The sequence below is a fragment of the Notolepis coatsorum genome (assembly GCF_963971535.1).
Source record: "Notolepis coatsorum genome assembly, chromosome: 2".
In the NCBI taxonomy this organism is placed as follows: domain Eukaryota; kingdom Metazoa; phylum Chordata; class Actinopteri; order Aulopiformes; family Paralepididae; genus Notolepis; species Notolepis coatsorum.
Genome location: NC_140166.1, coordinates 217,257,952 through 217,277,387, shown reverse-complemented (window position 1 = coordinate 217,277,387; position 19,436 = coordinate 217,257,952). Strand labels below are relative to the sequence as shown.

Here is a 19,436-nt window from a genome sequence, read left to right as displayed (position 1 = left end):
CAACATGAAATACATGTGGTTTATAGAGGCTATAGGACTATAGAAGTATCTATCTATCTATCTACATATCTATCTACATATCTATCTATCTATCTATAGAATAGAGGCCTTGCACGGAATGTTTATGTAGTTCTCTCTCTTCCTGTTTGATTGATTGAAAATGTTATTAACAGATTGCAGAATGGGTACAATACAGTACGGCTCAATACACACAAAGGGGATGCAGACCAGAGAAAGACTTTCGTCTTGTTTACATCAGGGTCCCCCATAACCACCTTTCTAAAGAAAAGGCCTGATCCCTGTGCAGTGGTAGAGCAGGTCAAACACATGATATCACTTTTCTACTGAGACTTGTTTACAAGATCCAGTAATAAGACACGGTGGCTGGGTGGCACAGTGGACATTGCGCTCGTCACCAACGCAAGAGACACCGGGTTCGACTCCGGCTGTCGGCGTTGCCTCCGGCTTGGGCCGGCCGTCATACTAACTCATTGGCAGAGTCAGCGGGTGGAAGTCGATGGGTGGTAATCTGGACGTTGTGGACAGCGACTCCTACAGGTCGGTTGGGGGACGCCTGCACAGCAGAGACAGGAAAATGGCGGGGGTAGTGAGAGCCTCCCACACATTACACCTCGCCAATGAGAGTCCGTGCTGGCAGGTGAAAAGATGTGACAGGCTGCCTCCACATCCACATGTATCGGAGGGGACACGTGATGCAAGGCTTCTATCCTCCCTACAACCGGCCAGTTCAGGGGAGGGGAGAATTGGCACAGCTAAATTGGGATGGGAGAAAAATAGAAAAAGAGAAAAAAAAGTGGATCCAAAAAAAATAAGATCCAGTAATAAGACAGCAAATTACAACATATCTTGTTTATTTATTTATCATATATCAACACATTGCAACCGTTTTTTCTGCACATAGCAACTGTTTCTTCTGACATGGAGGGTCCATGCCGGTCATTCTACTCATTCCGTACAGACGACAAGCAGGGATGAAATGATAAGGCCTTGCAAGAAACAGCAAATGCTACGTGAGAAATATATCAACAAACATTTTATAATTTGGTGTCCCGTAAATAAGTCACAACACCATCTTGCTTTTCCAATATTTCACCTGCTCTACCACGGGCCACGGCACAGAAATCAGGCATTTTCTTCCGAAAGTTGTTACCAATGGTTACAGGCATCCATGTTGAAAGAGAGAGAACTACGCAAACATTCCGTGCAAGGTAGGGGTGTAAAGGTACACGTATCCGTACCGTACCGAACGGCTGTGTAGTGTACCGAACGAATACAGCGGTATGTTAACCACTAACGACCGCCCACCGGGGGCTGTTTTTTTCACAATCTAATATAATAATTTTTTATTTTTATTTTTTATTTACAAGTCGATTATTAATTTCAATATAGAATATTCATTGACAGCCCTACAAGTACAATTAGTTACTGCACACTACATCACCCGAGTGGAACATGGAAAGCCAAACTTTCCCCCACTGTACTGAAAACCCGTACCGAACCTTGACTTCAAAACCGAGGTACATACCGTACCGTGGTTTTTGTGTACCGTTACACCCCTAGTGCAAGGCCTCCTTTTTTAGGAAAACTACGTGCAGAAACAACAATGAAATACAGAAAACATTTTATGAAATGCGTACTGTACCTTTACATGCACTATCTAAGTACATTCATTATCAAAAATACTTTGGTACTTGAGTAGAATTTAATGTTTCCATAGGCTACCTTAGGAGACAGACAGACAGACAGACAGACAGACAGACAGACAGACAGACAGACAGACAGACAGACAGACAGACAGACAGAAGGCAGGTTACATCAGCCATGTTGGAAGAAAGAGAATTACACATAGAGCGAAAGGCCTCTAATTGTAGAAATCGAGAGGGAATTGAATAATTGATGCTAACAAGGCGATGAGCCCCCCTCCCTCTAAATACCCCTCTGCTACACGGGGTAAAGTGTAAACAATGTGTGGGCTTGACCCCCAGGCCCACCCCCTGCTGTTGTTTACTGGTTGGATTGGGGTTTGTAGGCTATCCGAGGGGTTTCCTGGTGTGTCTGGGGTTTAAATGTCCTAATCCCAGTCTCTCTATAGGCTACTGTAATCTTTTGTATGACACAAGGCCTTGTTCCAGGCTACTGCATACTGTATACAGGACAGTACAGTACACACTGCTCAGAGGAGCAGCAGATTGATCCCTATAGTAGGTATTAGGGCCCTTTCTCACTCACTGCTCTGTGTCGAATCAGACCCGGCTCGCATCAGAAAAGGGTGTGTCTGTCTGAGTGAGAACGCTGTCCCCCGTCCCCGCCCCCCGCTGATTCGTCCCCGGGGGCGCTGAACCGGGGCCGGTGAAATAGGTGGTCTCAGTGGGGGCGGTTAGGCCTGGCAATTTTGTTTGCCATTGCTATGTCTATACATTGTTCGAATGCATTTATTTCTATTAGACCAGTGGTGCCCAACCAGTCGGCCGTGGTCGACCAGTAGATCAATGACATGCAATACAATTGCCACAAGCGATGGGATAATGTTAGCTTCTGAACAGGCTAGCTAACTAGCGTTAGCCGTTAGCCATTGCTGTATACTATACTTTCTTGTTCGAATGCATTTATTTCTATTAGACCAGTGGTGCCCAACCAGTCGGCCGTGGTCGACCAGTAGATCAATGACATTCAATATAATGCATATAATCGATGCAGCAATGTTACTAGTAAAGGCTAAGCTAACTAAATGCCCAAAACCCCCACCACCTCCTAATAGACAGTCTCCTCCCCACCGCATGTATATATTCCCTCCCCGCCGTATGTATATTTCTCTCCCACCCACCCACCCCCTCCTAATGTACAGTCCCCTCCCCATCATATGTATATACTCTGTCAGGATCTAGGGGTAACAGTACTGCATATTTGAATACCGTTTATGTCACAAATGCATCAGTACTAAATACCTATATGTCCCTATGCCATAAATGTCATGTATGTTGTGTATGTCATAAATGTCTATATGAATTGAAAATGGGGGACCCTGATGGAAACAAGACAAACGTCTTTCTCAGGTCTGCATCCCCTTAACAATTGTATGTATTGAGCCGTACTGTACCCATTCTGCAATCTGTTAAATAAAGTTTTCATTCATTCATTCATTCAGCCGTTAGCTTAGCACTATCGTTAAAACGCTCAAAAGCGGACTCTACAACACCATCCATTCGTGATAAAATGGGGTGGGTTATATTGACAAGGCTTGACAACAGAGGTTCAAATATAACTTCATATTTATTGGCATTTGTTCATTTTATATCAGCATCCAGAGTCCGCAGTCGTGTTAAGACATTCCCGTTTACATTTTTGAACGTGACATCATCGCCTACGGCAAGCGTAAACGCTCAAAAGGCAAACCGTAAACAGAACCCGAAGCGAACCAAGACTGCAGTGTGTACACAAACTAGAGGGGGGAGAGGGGGTGGGGTTCGCACTCTGACCCGGAATGAGGGCGGTACGCGACCGGTACGGACAGAATGAGTGAGTGAGAAAGGGCCCTCAGTCTCACTCTGCCCAGACGTTTCTTCATGCCACGTCTAGCACTGTGCAGGAGAAGGGTCTTAGTGTGTACAGTATGGTTACTGTATGTATACTTTACTTACTCATAGTATATATTCAGATTACGTATAATATAACTGATAGGGCATACAGACCCTCATCCGCACCTTTGATCACACCGCCTACTTGCTCAGATACGTATATTCCGAGTTAATTATATTGTTTACACTGCTTACTTTTTCTACTGTACTATAATGTTATTGCCTGTATTTATATCTTCTACTATTACCCTGGCTGCCCATACCTGTATCTCCCCTCCCCTCCCCCATGCAGCTATGATGCCTGAATTTCACACAAGGGGATCAATAAAGGAATATCTTATCTTATCTTTTAATAGAGGAGGGAAAACATGCCGGGTTGTTTTGAATTTCTTCAACCAGTCACAATCATCTAGATCTGATTTCCAGTGTAGAGAGACAGAGACGGTTGTTTGGTCAGTTGTCTCGTGTTTATAGACACTGACTCGAGCTGTCCACACTCCACAAGGATCACTGGAACGTGAAAGTCAAGGTAAACTCTGCTTTTAGGGTGGATTTTCCCTTTAAATGAAAGGAAACTCCGGATGTAGACATGAGATTAACTGCATTAATGTACAGCTGGCCCTTCACCAAGACTAAAGTGGTAATAACGATTGAAAACCATGGTGCGTGTGTTTGATTGTCGTGACAGTCTCTTACAAAAATAAGCCTATCATTGTCTCGGCGCTGCTAATAAGCATAGCAGAGAGGTTTATAAATCGTCTGACTAGGGCTGCTAACAGTTGCGAGTCAACTGCCAAGTCACTGTGAAATTACTTGGCGCAGGACAGGATTGGAAAACTGTTAGGAGGAAAAAAGCATAATCCAAACACCCTCCCTCCCAACCCCCCTCTTCTTCTCTGCCTTGCCCCCCCCCCCCCCTCTCTCTCTCTATTCAATTAAATTCTATTGACATGGGAAACCAGGGGAGGAAACTAACTTTTTGGCTTACCAGCCAACTGGCGAGTATCTGATTTTTTTTACCAGACAAACTGATTTTTTACCAGCCCAAAAAAATCGCTAATTGTGATAATTACTTCTTTGTATGTCTTTGTCTAAATTGATTTTCAATCATAGTAAAAATCACACCGTGTCTCTACTCTTTAAAATATTTATTAGCATAAAACATTAATAACAGTCTCTACTCTTCACAATATTAGCATACAACATGTATTAATCACACTGTCTCTACTCTTCAAAATATTAGGATATCACATATTAATATGAAAGAGGGAACTATTCTGGACTGGGTTGGGCTGAACTAGGCAGTGAAAGATGCTGGGCTGGGCTGGACTAGGTTGGACTGGTCTAGGTTGGACTGAGTTGGGCAGTGAAAGAACCAAGCATTTCACTGTAATGTAATAGCTAAATAAAACAACTTGACTTGTTACATTTGCACTCTGGTTGTATGCCAAATGTATTCTGGTTGTACTGTACTTGTGCTGTAAGATGACAATACATTGGAACCGAATCGACAACGCTAGGGGTTCAGCAGGTGTATTCTGAATGCCAAGTATGACAACATCACCGTTGTGAAGGGCATATGGGCGAGTGGTGATATGGGGGGAAACCCGGTAATAATAAAATGTCACTCGGCTGCATTTAAGCAAAGCCGCTCAGTATAGTCGTCCACTATGTTGAACGCGCGTTATGGTAGCTTGTTACATGCTAGGTAGCTAGCCGGCTAATGCTGGTGCCTGGTTGACTTGTCATTCTCATCCGACTCGAAGGAGACGCGTCGCATGCTGTTGTTCGCCCCCATGTCAGACCGCACTGATATCCGAAAGCGACGACACTACATTTTCATCCACTGATGTGTTTTTGTCTAAGTTTGTCTACGTTGTCAAGCCGGTGGCAGGAGTCTGTAGGTCCGCGCGCAGTGATCTGTCCACTTCCCCTAGATGGGCGGCATCTTCTAGAAAATGAGTGTTCATTCGAGGAGCTTAGAGCGCATCTGTACAACGATGATGTTCATTGGTTATGGTTGGATTGAGGCGCAAATGGGAGGAATCAAGGGGGGAGTCAGAGTTCGGCTTGTGCCAGTGAGCGAATCAGCAGATTGCAGAATGATTTTTTTGTTTGTTTTGTAATTACAAGTACTCGCCAGACTGGCGAGTGCTCTTCATGAATTACTCGCCAAACGTAAAAAATACTCGCATTTGGCGAGTAAAGTGGCCTAATTTCCTCCCCTGTGGGAAACATACGTGTATATTGCCAAAGCCAAACAGAGAAATCAGAAGAGAGATGATCTCTGAATGAAATCTCTCTCTCTCTCTCTCTCCTTGCCTTCCTCTCTCTCCCTCTCCCTACTGGAAGGCATTAGTCATTTGAATATCTACAGTGCCACCTAGTGCTCCAAATGCGTAACTGTATAGTTGGCATTCTTATTGTGATACACCACTGCCCCCTGCTGGTTAAAAGCATGGACAGCAATTCCACTTCCCCCCCAGTGCCTCTAGTCCAGGGGTGGGCAATTATTTTTCCCAGGGGGCCGAATGAGCAACTGAAAATATGTTGGGGGGCCGGGCCAAAATTCCAAACTCAATTATGCATAATATACATTTTATTTCTATATAAAAAGCAGTAAATGGCATTGTTTTGACCCCTGGTAAGAGTGTATGTTATTATTTGGCAATTAAAAGGTGAGGTTAGCTTTAAAAAATATCATTTATTCAAATAGAATTTATTTCCAAAATGATAAACAAAATGTGAAACATTAATAACAAGGGCATTTTGAGATCATATACTATTGAAACAAGGATTTTCTTAGCTTTCTAAAGACATCACATCATCGTATAGCAAAAATAAACAAGACATGTCACTGAACTGTGTAAAGAAAAGTGTCCCAGTTTTGTAGCCTTTTTTACTTTACATGCCTATATTAAACATTTAATGTTTTCAGAACTGTGCAAAAAAAAGAAAAAAATATATAAGTGTCCCATTTCACTTGTTATATTTCCACATTTTAGTGTTCTTCAGTTCTTTTTTTTTCATTCAGTGTGAGAAATCCAGTCTCTGTTGAGCTTTAACAAGTCCATCAAAATCAGGTTGCATGTCTGAGGTGGAGATGCGAAGCACAGCTGCCAGATGTTCATCAGTGAGAGAGGATCTGTACCTGGACTTGGTAAACATCATGACTGAGAATGTCTGTTCACATATGTAGGTGAAGCCAAAGAGAACCAACATCTTCTGAGCATGTCTCCTAAGCGTATATTGTGCGTGTGAACATTGACATGAAAAGAAAAAAGTAAAAAGTAAAAAAAAAATATATATATATATATTAAAATAATTTTTTTTTTTTTTTTATTATCATGTAATCTTTCGCGGGCCGGTCAGAATCATCCCGCGGGCCGTACAATGCCCAGGTCTGCTCTAGTCTCTAACCAACAGCCTCTCACTGCCTGGGAGGGAAGCATATTGTATGTAACTGTGGCCATTATATGGTTTCATCATTTATATGTTATTTCAGTATGTAAGTGTAATATTTGAGAATGTATTTATGTTTCATTTCTTATTTTCTTTATTATTTAATTTGCTACAATTTATAATATATAAATTTTGACGTCTGGTCATATATGGTGTCCCGTTAGGCTGCTGTCGCGTTTTTACCTTTGGGACTGATTAAGACACCTGCAAGCAAGCGGCAGGGATGGTCGGAGACGAGTTGTACAGGCTCTCCTAATTCTAAGAGTGTACCACTATGTGTACCACTATCAAGACTGTTACCAAGAACAGAAGAAAGGCATTAAATTAATCTTGCACTCTTTAGACTCTGTCCTTTTATTGTATTCCCACGTTCTCTGCACTTCCTCATTACAGATATATGTATGTATAATGTCTGCTGTCATTGTCATTGTTGTTTTATTTTCCATGTTGCTATCTAGGGACATCTATGGATCTCAGGGAATGTAAGCACAGTGTCAGAAATACTGTGTCTGTTACTAGGCTTGAGTAAATTGTGATGAAACAAAGGAGAATATAAATTATGATCTTTCTTTGCATTTTTGACGGTGAATAATACCATGCTAAAAATGACCAGACATGAAACACTGATACTGAGCTCGTTCAGGACCTTCTTGAGATCACGTGTACAAAAAAGCTAAGCAAATTAATAAATGGAAGATGATTTAAACAGAAGGTTTTGTAGATACAGTACTGAATTCTGCCACCCGGACACATTATTCATTTGCGGTCCAGTGACGGGCCGCTCGGGCTAAAGAGGTTAAGAGGGCAGATTATTAGAGGAGTACTATTTTCAAAGGCAGAACTCAAGCAAGGGCAAAAATATGGGTAGAGTTTATCGGTGAAGGTGCAGCCAGTGTAAGAATAGATGTGAGCCCTGGCTTCCACATCATAAAAGGAGACCTGACCCTCCTCATAATCTACAAACACCCCGATCACCTGTGGTTTCTCTCTCAGGGAGAGGGCTTCCTTTCCAGCAGCTCTATATTTATCACCATTCCTCAGCATTATAGTCCAGTATCCATTGTCAGGGCCCAGCGTGATATGTCCTTTCCTGTTGATGGACTCTCTGGCCACTCCTAAATCCCACTGGGGTTTCTCTTTAACCTGAACCTCATAGTAGAATCTCCCAGAGGAGAAGCTTTGCTTTCCCAGGACAATGGGTGCCAGGTTAAATCTCTCTGGGTTGTCAGGAAGGTCTTTCCGTGTAACACCGCATTTTACTTCTTTCCCGTCATCAGAGAGGATGAGCTTTGGATATGCTGTGTCAGGGTCCAGAGTCACATCCACTGCATACCGCTGGATCCTCTTCAGCTTGACTTCAGGCAGCTTCTCCATCTCTTCACTGAGAGTCTCCTCCAGCCGAGCCACACTTCTCCTCATTATCTCCACACTCACATCACTGTGGACACTGACCTCAGACCAGTCCTTGGTGGGTGGAGGGGTGGAGAGAGATGGGAAGCTGTGGAGGAGGTGGAGGTGGTCTTCAGTGTGTGAGAGCTGCTCCAGCTCAGTGCTTCTCTTCTTTAGCTCAATGATTTCCTGCTCCAGCTCCTTGATGAAGCCTTCAGCCTGTTTCTCTGCTGCTTTCTGCCTCCCCTCAATCACCTCAATGAGCTCAGCCTGACTTCTCTCAACGGAGGCCACCAGAGCAGTGAAGACCTCGACACTGTCTGCTATCTCTCTCTTTGCCTCGTTCTTGCTGAGGTCTACCGAGTGTTTGATCTGTTGGATCTTCTGCACACGCTCCTGGATCATCTGATGAACATCTGCCTCTTGTGTCCTCATCTCATCCTTCCTCTCTCTGTATTCTTTCTCTAGAGGGACAGTCTCGTGGGTTTTGTGGTCTGTCTCAGTGCAGAACTGACACACACAGGCCTGGTCAGTCCTACAGAACAGCTCCAGAGGTCTCTCGTGCTTCTTACACATCATGTCCTCCAGGTTCTCCACAGGGTTGATCAGCTTGTGTTTCTTCAAGGCTGCAACTCTGTGATGAGGCTCCAGGTGGATCTCACAGTAAGAAGTCTGACACGCCAGGCAGGACTTCATGGCCTTGATCTTCTTCCCAGTGCAGATGTCACAGGTCACCTCTCCTGGTCTGGCAGGTTGCTGGTCTGGGCTGCTCTCTTGAACTGACTTCCTGAACTGAGGTGCCATCTCTGATAGGACAATATTGACAAAGATATCTGGTCTCTTATCAAAAGTATTTTTACACATTGGACACTGGTACAGTTCATTGTTATCCCAGTACTTGGTGATGCAGGTCTTGCAGAAGGTGTGTCCACAAGGGATGGAGACCGGCTCGGTGAAGACATCCAGACAGATGGAGCACAGGAACTGTTCTTCAGAAAAGAGATAGCTGGATGAGGCCATGTCTGTTAAATAATAAATACATTTCTTCATTAATTTTCAATTTAAAGTAACTGTAAATTCAACATAATTAAATCTTAATTTAAAATGTCATACATTTAATACAGTTAACCATTATCGTCTTTTAAATAGACTAGATATAGCGTTGGATTTGCAGTTGGTTTCATAGCTACAGTACAGTATTTGTCTGAGACACTAGTATGTGAAAACTGGGAAAGCCCAATCAGAATTCTTACGCATTACAAAAGTCCTGTACCATTTATATGAATGATTGTTTTTTTTACTTTCTCCTTTTTCTATTTTTCTCCCATCCCAATTTTAGCCGTGCCAATTCTCCCCTCCCGTCTTGATCATTGCTTGCATGTGCCCCCCACTGGCTGGTTGTAGGGAGGATAGAAGCCCATCGCATGTCCCCTCCGATACATGTGGAGGCAGCCAGTCACATCTTTTCACCTGCCAGCGCGGACTCTCATTTGGCGAGGAGTAACGTGTAGGAGGCTCACACTGCCCCTGCCATTTTCCTGTCTCTGCTGTGCAGGTGCCCCAACAGACCTGTAGGAGTCGCTGTTTACAACATCCAGATTACTACCCATGGACTTCCCACCCGCTAACTCTGCCAATTGAGTTAGTATGACGGCCGGCCAAAGCCGGAGGAAACGCCGACAGCCGGATTCGATACTGGTGTCTCTTGCGTTGGTGAAGAGCGCAATGTCCGCTGCGCCACCCAGCCGCATTGATTGTCTCATCTTTGAATGGATGTCAAGTTCATCTTTATGCAGATGACACTATTGTTTATTGTATTGCTCCATCTGTTCAACTAGCCAATGATAACCTGCAACTCATTTAATGTTCTGCAAGATGTGGTTGTTGGCATTAAGCTTGTACTTGATGCAAACAAAACAAAATTAATAATGTTCTCTAAGGCTAGAGATATTGGTTACAATGATTTGCATATATCGGATATGAATAGGTTTGTCATCGAACAAGTTACAGAATACAAATATCATGGCATCTGGCTTGATGATAATTCTTGTACAGGAATAGATCCAGCTTCTCTATGATTAGCAGAAAGAGGGTCGTCTATCTATCTTGGATTATGGAGACGTGGTTTATAGACATGCTGTTCCTTCCACTCTGAATGAGACCTCTAGGCACAGTCCTTCATTCTGCTCTCAGATGTATTAGATTAGATATGTATATATTTTATATATAATAAAATGTATTGTCATTATACAGCACAAGTACAGTACAACAAATTTAATTGGCATCCAATCAGAGGTGCAACAGTAAAGCGCAATAGTAATATAAAATGTACAGGTGATTATATGGGCATAACATATATAAATTAGTGCTACTAGTAAGTAGTACTACGAGTAATAGTGCTAATCAGATATATGTACAAAGTTTTAGTATTAATATGTACAATGATACAGGATAGACACTATGATAAGTCATACTGGCCAGCAGCATAACTAGTAAGAGTAGGTACATATATAGATATAATATTGTAATGTTTCAAGGTTTCAAACGTTATTGACGACTCTCGAGGCAGGTGTTAGTTCTCACTCTTTGCTTCTTTATTACAACACAGGTGCATAGGTTGCAGTAGTATACACGTGACTCATCGCTACCACTTCACATGCCTCAAGAGAGTGCACCCTAGGTGTCACACCCTCTTATACCCTTTCCAGGTCAGCCCCTGCCCCCAATAGCATAAAACTGCAGTGCCGCAGCCCCATACATAGGAGGGGCCTGTACTGTGCGTTGGGGGCCTGTACTGTGCGGTGCACTACTGCGCATGCGAGAAACAAAGTAAAGTAATTCTAATCTAGTATAAGGGTTACATTTAGGCCCTAATCCAGAAGAGGTTAAGTTTAGAGTAACAGTCAGGGCTGGTAATCCAATTGATATTCAGTTTAAGATAAAAATGGGTTGCAATTGAATGCTTTATTTGATTACTCCTAATCCAATTGATATTCAGTTTAAGACAAAAATATTTTGGACATTAGGTCCTATTTTCCGTATGTTACTTTATGTTCCGTATGTTCCGTTATGTTTCTAGTGTCCTATATTATATGTTACTTTGTTTCTCGCATGCGCAGTAGTGCACCGCACAGTACAGGCCCCCAACGCACAGTACAGGCCACCCAACTCACAGTACAGGCCCCTCCTATGTATGGGGCTGCGGCACTGCAGATATACCCTACTCCCTGCCCCGCCCCCTCCCCTCTGCCGCGTCTCTACATTTCGTAGCCGCATTTCTGCAGACCCCTCTCTGATTGGTTGAACTCCATTTCTGCAGACCCCTCTCTGATTGGTTGAGCGAAGCCCCTCTCTGATTGGTTGAGCGAAGCCCCTCTCAAAGGTACGCGCTTGGTTTGAGCGAAGCCCCTCTCTAAGGTACGTGTAAGGTTATCGCGGTGCTCGTGCCAAGAAAAGAAAAAAGATGCCGCACATTGATATGGCAGCAAATCTTACAAGACGCGTCAGCAATGATGAGCGTTTTCCCTGTACTCCGCCATGTCTGAGTCCCCTCCTCTACTCCCTGTACACACACGACTGTGTGGCTCAGCGGAGTAGCAATACAATCGTCAAATTTGCTGACGACACAGTGGTGGTGGGCCTGATCTCTGCCAACGACGAGAGGGCCTACCTGGAAGAGGTCAAGGTCCTGGCGGGATGGTGCCAGGAAAACAGCCTCTCCCTGAACGTCAGCAAAACAAAGGAGATGATTGTGGACTTCAGGAGGTCGGGGGTCAAGGACTACAGCCCCCTCAGCATCGACGGGGCACCGGTTGAGAGAGTCAACAGCTTCAAGTACCTCGGAGCCTACATATCCGAGGACTTGACATGGACCACACACATTAACAGTGTGGTGAAGAAGGCACGACAACGCCTCTACTTCCTCAGGCGCCTAAGGAAGTTCCAATTCAGCCAGAAGATCCTTAAGAACTTCTACTCATGTACAATAGAGAGCATCTTGACCGGCAACATCACCTCCTGGTTTGGGAATAGCACTGCAAAAGACCAAAGCAGACTACAAAGAGTGACACGTTCAGCCGAACGCACAATTGGAGGGGGGCTCCCCACCCTCCAGAACATTTACTACAAGCGTTGCAAGGGCAAGGCTAAGAGAATCATTAAAGACTCCAGTCACCCGAACAACTGCCTCTTCGAACTGCTGCGGTCAGGCAAGCGATACAGGAGTCTCAAGGCGAGCACAGAAAGACTCAGAAGTAGCTTCTATCCCCAGGCCATCAGGCTGCTAAACGAACAATGAATGAACACTACACAACAACAACCACCAAACGCACATAGCACACACATCCACACGCACACACTCACTTTAAACAAACACACTGTAGCACCCACTCCACACACTTTATAGCACACACCCACTTTAAACAAACACACTGTAGCACCCACTCCCCACACTTTATATTTATGGATGAAGGATTGCACTACAACTCGTACACCTTACTGTAAATTGTACCTAAAATTGTACCTCATCCCATTTCTGCTTTGCACTAGATAGTACTGTACATTAGTACACTGCATAGTATTGTGTATTGTATATTATATGGTAACTCAGAACATTGTACATATGTCTATACCGAACACTGTGACCTCATTTTCTTCTTCTAAATTCATGCTATATTATGTTATTATGTTATTTGATACTATCTTGTCTAGCACAGTCTCTGGAGCGTAACAGTAAGAAGCATTTTGTATGAAAGTATTCTGTACTTCTGTATGACAACTATTAAAGAACTTGAACTTGAACTTGAACATGTGAATCTAATCTGGATGCGTACCCTGAACTTGTGGTAGGCCTAGACATTTTCAATTCATCGTCTTTGTGAGGTTTTGTCCGCTGCTCACCAACTTTCTCTGTCTTCTTTAAGCCTACTGTTAGGAATTCCCTACTCACTCTCTCTAGCCCCCACCCTCTCGTTCTTTACTCTCAGTGGCCACACCTGTTCGATTATCAATTACCTCTCGCACCTGTGGTGGCAGGCTAATTAGTTCCCCTGTGGGCTTTAAATACCAGGGCGCTTCCCCTCGTTTCGGCGTGGGGTCGTGTTGTATTCATGCTGAGTCATATTCTCTAACATCTAGACTCTTTCGGGAGATCCTCTGGTCTACCAATGCTGTATATGGATTTCTCCAGCCTTGAGATGTTTTGCTCCAGCCTTCGTCTGCTGTCGCCGTAGCCTGTGGAGGAGACTGTTCTGCGCTCCCTGTACTTCCACGGGAGGCACCCCAGCGCTCCACTGCAGACCCCAGCGCAGCTGTTCGTCCTGACGCACATCTAGACCAACGCGCATCTCCCGGACCCTCGGGCTTGGCACGCTCTCCAGTCACCAGCGCGCAACGCGCATCTGCAAGGGCTTGGCACGCTCTCCAGTCACCAGCGCGCAACGCGCATCTTCAAGGGCTTGGCACGCTCTCCAGCGCGCAACGCGCATCTTCCAAGGATCCTCGTGCTTGGCACGCTCTCCAGTCACCAGCGCGCAACGCGCATCTGCAAGGGCTTGGCACGCTCTCCAGTCACCAGCGCGCAACGCGCATCTTCAAGGGCTTGGCACGCTCTCCAGTCTCCAGCGCGCAACGCGCATTTTCCAAAGATCCTCGTGCTTGGCACACTCCTCCTCGCAGACGCACTCCGATGCGTCTCTCGGTTCCGACGCGCACACCAAGGTGTGGCGCGCCACTCTGTTCCTCGGCTCCGACAGCGGCTACCCGGTGGACGACACCCTCGCCACCGCCACTGTTCCAGCACTCTGTTCCTCGGCTCCGACAGCGGCTACCCGGTGGACGACACCCTCGCCACCGCCACTGTTCCAGCACTCTGTTCCTCGGCTCCGACAGTCGGCTACCCGGTGGACGACACCCTCGCCACCGCCACTGTTCCAGCACTCTGTTCCTCGGCTCCGACAGCGGCTACCCGGTGGACGACACCCTCGCCACCGCCACTGTTCCAGCACTCTGTTCCTCGGCTCCGACAGTCGGCTACCCGGTGGACGACACCCTCGCCACCGCCACTGTTCCAGCACTCTGTTCCTCGGCTCGGACAGCCAGCCACCCGGTGGCGATGCCCTCGCCCCGCTGCTGTCCCTGTACCATTACGCATACGCCTGGGTGAGTTTTGATTGTGATGTCACTCACCCAGCGTAATGCCTCTTGCCCCCGTTCCCGCTGCTGTCCCTGTACCATTACGCATACGCCTGGGTGAGTTTTGATTGTGATGTCACTCACCCAGCGTAATGCCTCTTGCCCCCGTTCCCGCTGCTGTTACCTGTACCATTACGCATACGCCTGGGTGAGTTTTGATTGTGATGTCACTCACCCAGCGTAATGCCTCTTGCCCCCGTTCCCGCTGCTGTTCCTGTACCATTACGCATACGCCTGGGTGAGTTTTGATTGTGATGTCACTCACCCAGCGTATTGCCTCCGTTAGTTCTCACTTTGTTAGTAGTTTGGACATTTCATCTCCCACTCTGTTTTTGTTCTCACTTAGATAGTATTTTTGGACATTACATCTCCCCCTGTGTGTTTGTCACACGAAGATATTATTACTTTGTTTTCTTTGTTTATTTGGACTGTTCTGCATCTGCTCTGTTTGTTCCCTTTTGAATATTTAACCCTCTCCTCTGTTCTGCAGAGCGGCCCAGATGTTTTCCCACCAGTCCCCAGTTCCTCCCTGTCCCCAGCCCGCCTCCGCGGGTCTCTGTCCCCAGTTCCTCCCTGTTCCCCAGCCCGCCTCCGCGGGCCTCGTTCCCCTCTGTCCCTAGTTCTCCCCTTTCTAGTTCCACCTAGTTCCTGGTCCCAAGTTCTCCCCTTCTAGTTCCACCTAGTTCCTTGTCCCTAGTTCTCCTAGTCCCCAGTTCTCCTGTTCCCTAGCTCTCCTTGTCCCGACTTCTCCTAGTCTCTAGTTCCTCTGTTCCTTTAATGTTTAGCGTTCCTTTAATGTTTTCCCCTAGCGTTCATTAACCTTCCCTTAGTGTTCCCTTTTCCTGCCCGCCTCTTAAAGGCACCTAGTTTTTCCCCTCTTGTTATATTCCTGTATTTGTGTTCTCCCTTAAAGGGACAGTGCCCTTTTTCCCTGTCTCTCAATAAATATCTGTTTCTTGGCAAACCATCATACCTGTCTTGTGTTGTGCGATTGGGGTCGGTTACAAACCACAACAGTCTTGTTTACATCAGGGTCCCCCATTTTCAATTCATGATAACATATATGACATACAGGTAGACAGATAGACAGTACTGCTACATCTAGACATTTATGACATACCAGATTTACAAATACAGTGTTTGTGATACAAAAAGAGTCCAGAAAAGAGAGGCTATACATTTGACGTAGAAACTGAAATTTTTATACAGAGAGACTACAGGTCTCATTAGACTACGAATCATTAAAAAAATATACCGTTAACTGGAATATGTTGTGTGTGCCTTTACACATATGTTGGATAGGATTATGTAATTGGTTACAATATAACATTTATATTAATTAACCCAGTTAATGCCTTAAGAGAAAGAGTCTGGTGGCAAGGGGATTACATAATCCTATCCAACATATGTGTAAAGGCACACACAACATATTCCAGTTAACGGTATATTTTTTTAATGATTCGTTATGGCATAATCAATACTTCCATGCGTATAAATTGCGTTCGCGACCTCCATGTTTTGGGGCTATTCATCAGAAAACTCGGATCCGGGATTCGGCTCCCATCCGTCGGGCAACAACTGTGGGTTTTCAGCCTCTCTCTCTGGAGCTTAACGGAGTTTCGACTCCTGGCTAGAGGAGCTTGTCGCGGCTCATGCGCATGCGCGCGCTCGGCCAATCAGAGAGGGGTCTGCAGAAATGGCATCAACCAATCAGAGAGGGGTCTGCAGAAATGCGGCTACGAATTGTAGAGACGCCCCTCTGCCAACCCCCGGCTCGCGCGACCAATAGCGTCGTTGGCAGAGTGCAGAGTGCAGAGTGACAGCTCGGCTGACCAACCGACCCAAATCCCAGTATCTACAAATATGTAAAAAAGATTATATGCAGTTATGTACAGACAGATGTGGATATAGATGTAGCAGTACTGTCTATCTGTATGTCATGTATGTCATATATTTTACGATGAATTGAAAATGGGGGACCCTGATGTAAACAAGACGAAAGTCTTTCTCTGGTCTGCATACCCTTAACAATTGTATGTATTGAGCTGTACTGTACCCATTCTGCAATCTGTTAATAAAGTTTTCAATCAATCAATATATATATATATATATATATATATATATATATATATACGGTATATACAGCATTGTTTTACATGGGAGGGGGGGGGTTAGAGAATGGTAGATAATGTAAATCATATTAATTAATATTCCAAATATAGATTATTTACCTCAACCCCCAGTACCAAAGTCTAGAACTGGGATCAAACTAGCCCCTTTCGTGACTCTGATGCACCAAGGGAATACATAGCCCCTTTCGTGACTTTCGGTTTGCAAGCCTGTGGCTTTTGTGACCGGAGTCACTTGCCCACCCGCCCCGATCACCCAGTAGAGAAACGACCAAGCGCCGTCAAGGGGCTCGCGGTGTGTCAAGAATACATCAGATCTGAATTTCAAAGATACCCAGCGTACAATATGGGTCCAACACAGCTCCACGATGGGGTCTGGAAGCTCGCAGTTGCCAATAAACAGTTTAAAACATTGTTACTCGACGAGTGGTATTTACAGACCGAACGTCCATCTCCGCCGTTGGTGTCACAGCGCATGCGCACCATGCCGCGTTCACGTTACTGGGAAGAAGCGGAAGAACCAGCTTCCGACTGGGAAAAACCATTCACGTCAGCCTCCTAGTGGTAATTCCTACTAGGACATATGGGATTCTTTTATAGACCCCATATCTCCCACTTCGCGTCACGAATTGCGGAAGTATGGATGTGGGCGTTTCATCCATAGATATATATAGAGTCAAAGCGTGAAGCTTCCTAGTTGTAGCAACGAGATGTCCTCTGGTTCTTCCGCTTCTTCCCAGTAACGTGAACGCGGCATGGTGCGCATGCGCTGTGACACCAACGGCGGAGATGGACGTTCGGTCTGTAAATACCACTCGTCGAGTAACAATGTTTTAAACTGTTTATTGGCAACTGCGAGCTTCCAGACCCCATCGTGGAGCTGTGTTGGACCCATATTGTACGCTGGGTATCTTTGAAATTCAGATCCGATGTATTCTTGACACACCGCGAGCCCCTTGACGGCGCTTGGTCGTTTCTCTACTGGGTGATCGGGGCGGGTGGGCAAGTGACTCCGGTCACAAAAGCCACAGGCTTGCAAACCGAAAGTCACGAAAGGGGCTAGGGAATACACAGTCCCTTGTCCAACCATGTAAAATTCCTAAAATTAAGTCTGTCTCGCTTTTCTCTATCAAAACGCTTCTCGTACAAGTATCAGACATTGCACGAGAGTTTCGGACATTCAAACGCTATGGTTTGAAAGCTCGGTGTTGCTAATAATTTTTTTTTATAAACTGGTCAATACTGGTCAACACAGCTTTATTTCCGGTGTAGGGTGCCTGGTGTTGACCAGTTTATAAAAGATATTTCAAATGTTTATTAGCAACGCTGAGCTTTAAAACCCTAGCGTTTGTCTGTTCGAAACCCTCGTGCAACTTTGAGTACCTTTGACATTTCTCTGCGATACTTGTACGAGAATCGTTTTGATAGAGAAAAGCGAGAGGAATTTTACATGGTTGGACAAGGGACTGTGTATTCACTCGGTCCATCAGTCACGCAGGGCCTCGGATCAAACAGGGACCAACATGTAACCAAACGAGAACTGTACCTGCAGACCACGATAGTCAGGAGAAATAGTAGTAAATATTATTCATTGCTGAAGATTCATATACATATGAACTCACCTGTGGTTCCTTTAGTGTCTTCAGTTCACAAGGCTAGAGAGGTAACTTGTTTCTGTTCAATAATAACAATGTAGACTAGCGAGTCACTTTCTAAACAATGAAACCTAGAAGGCTTCTTCTTCTTCTTGAGGTTTTACTGCAGTTGGCCACCAATTGTTTGGGGCATTACCGCCATCTTCTGGTATCCTTTACCGCCTACAATGTCCATTTTCCTTCACCATCATGAAGTGCAGCTAATGCTGCTCCTCCCTGACTGAGCCCCCCTCTGAGACACTCCTTGCCTCCAATGGGTTGACTCTGAACTTCCTGAATATTCACAATCCCCTTTAATTCCCTAACCACATCCTCCCATTTCAAACCTTCCATGCCCAAATGTTGAACCGCTACTCTAACAATAATCTTTATCCTCTCCGTTCTGCCCTTAACCATTGACGTAGCATTAACTACTCCCGCCACAAAGGCGCAATAGTAATATAAAATGTACAGATGATTATATGGGTATCATAACTGTAACTGAGGGGTACAATTCCCTGACTGTATTGATAAGTATGGTATCATTAAACCACTACCGCTTTATGTACTTTAACTACTGGCCATACAGTACACAATATATGAATATGATGAACACTTCCCACAATGAAATCGGTTCCAGTCAAAGGTATTAATCAAGTATTTAATGGAGCAAAAGGTACATATGATACTTATATTACATTTGATTGCACTTGTAAGGCAAATGAGTATTCGTAGGCAAATCAACACTGAATGTCCATTCTCTGGTTACGCAGGAGGCAAGTATACAACCTGGCTCTTAGGGAATTATATCTATGGTACACTTAATGATATAGCGGGATATACTGGAAGGGGTCCTCCCGGTTGTAAGCCGGCAGGGGGGGTAGGAGAGCTGTCGGTAGTAGAACGTCTGGTCAACGATATCTAGGGAGACTTCGAGTACAGAAGACAGTGCGATAGACTCTTGATCCGCAGACGAATACAGCTTGGTTCTCTTGTAGGCTGTAGCTCCACAGTGAAGAAAGCTAGGCGGCTTC

General features: G+C 45.0%; 1 protein-coding gene across 1 annotated transcript; it reads right to left on the bottom strand.

The window, feature by feature from the left end:
- Window positions 1-6,461: 6,461 nt before the first annotated feature.
- On the bottom strand, window positions 6,462-18,464 carry LOC311223059 (E3 ubiquitin-protein ligase TRIM39-like). Its single transcript, XM_084307757.1, has 2 exons — window positions 18,391-18,464; window positions 6,462-9,469 (listed from the first exon to the last, which is right to left on the bottom strand). Exon 2 carries the CDS (start codon window positions 9,465-9,467, stop codon window positions 7,815-7,817), a length of 1,653 nt encoding a protein of 550 aa, XP_084163883.1. The 5' UTR covers window positions 9,468-9,469; window positions 18,391-18,464; the 3' UTR covers window positions 6,462-7,814.
- Between the last annotated feature and the right edge of the window lie 972 nt (window positions 18,465-19,436).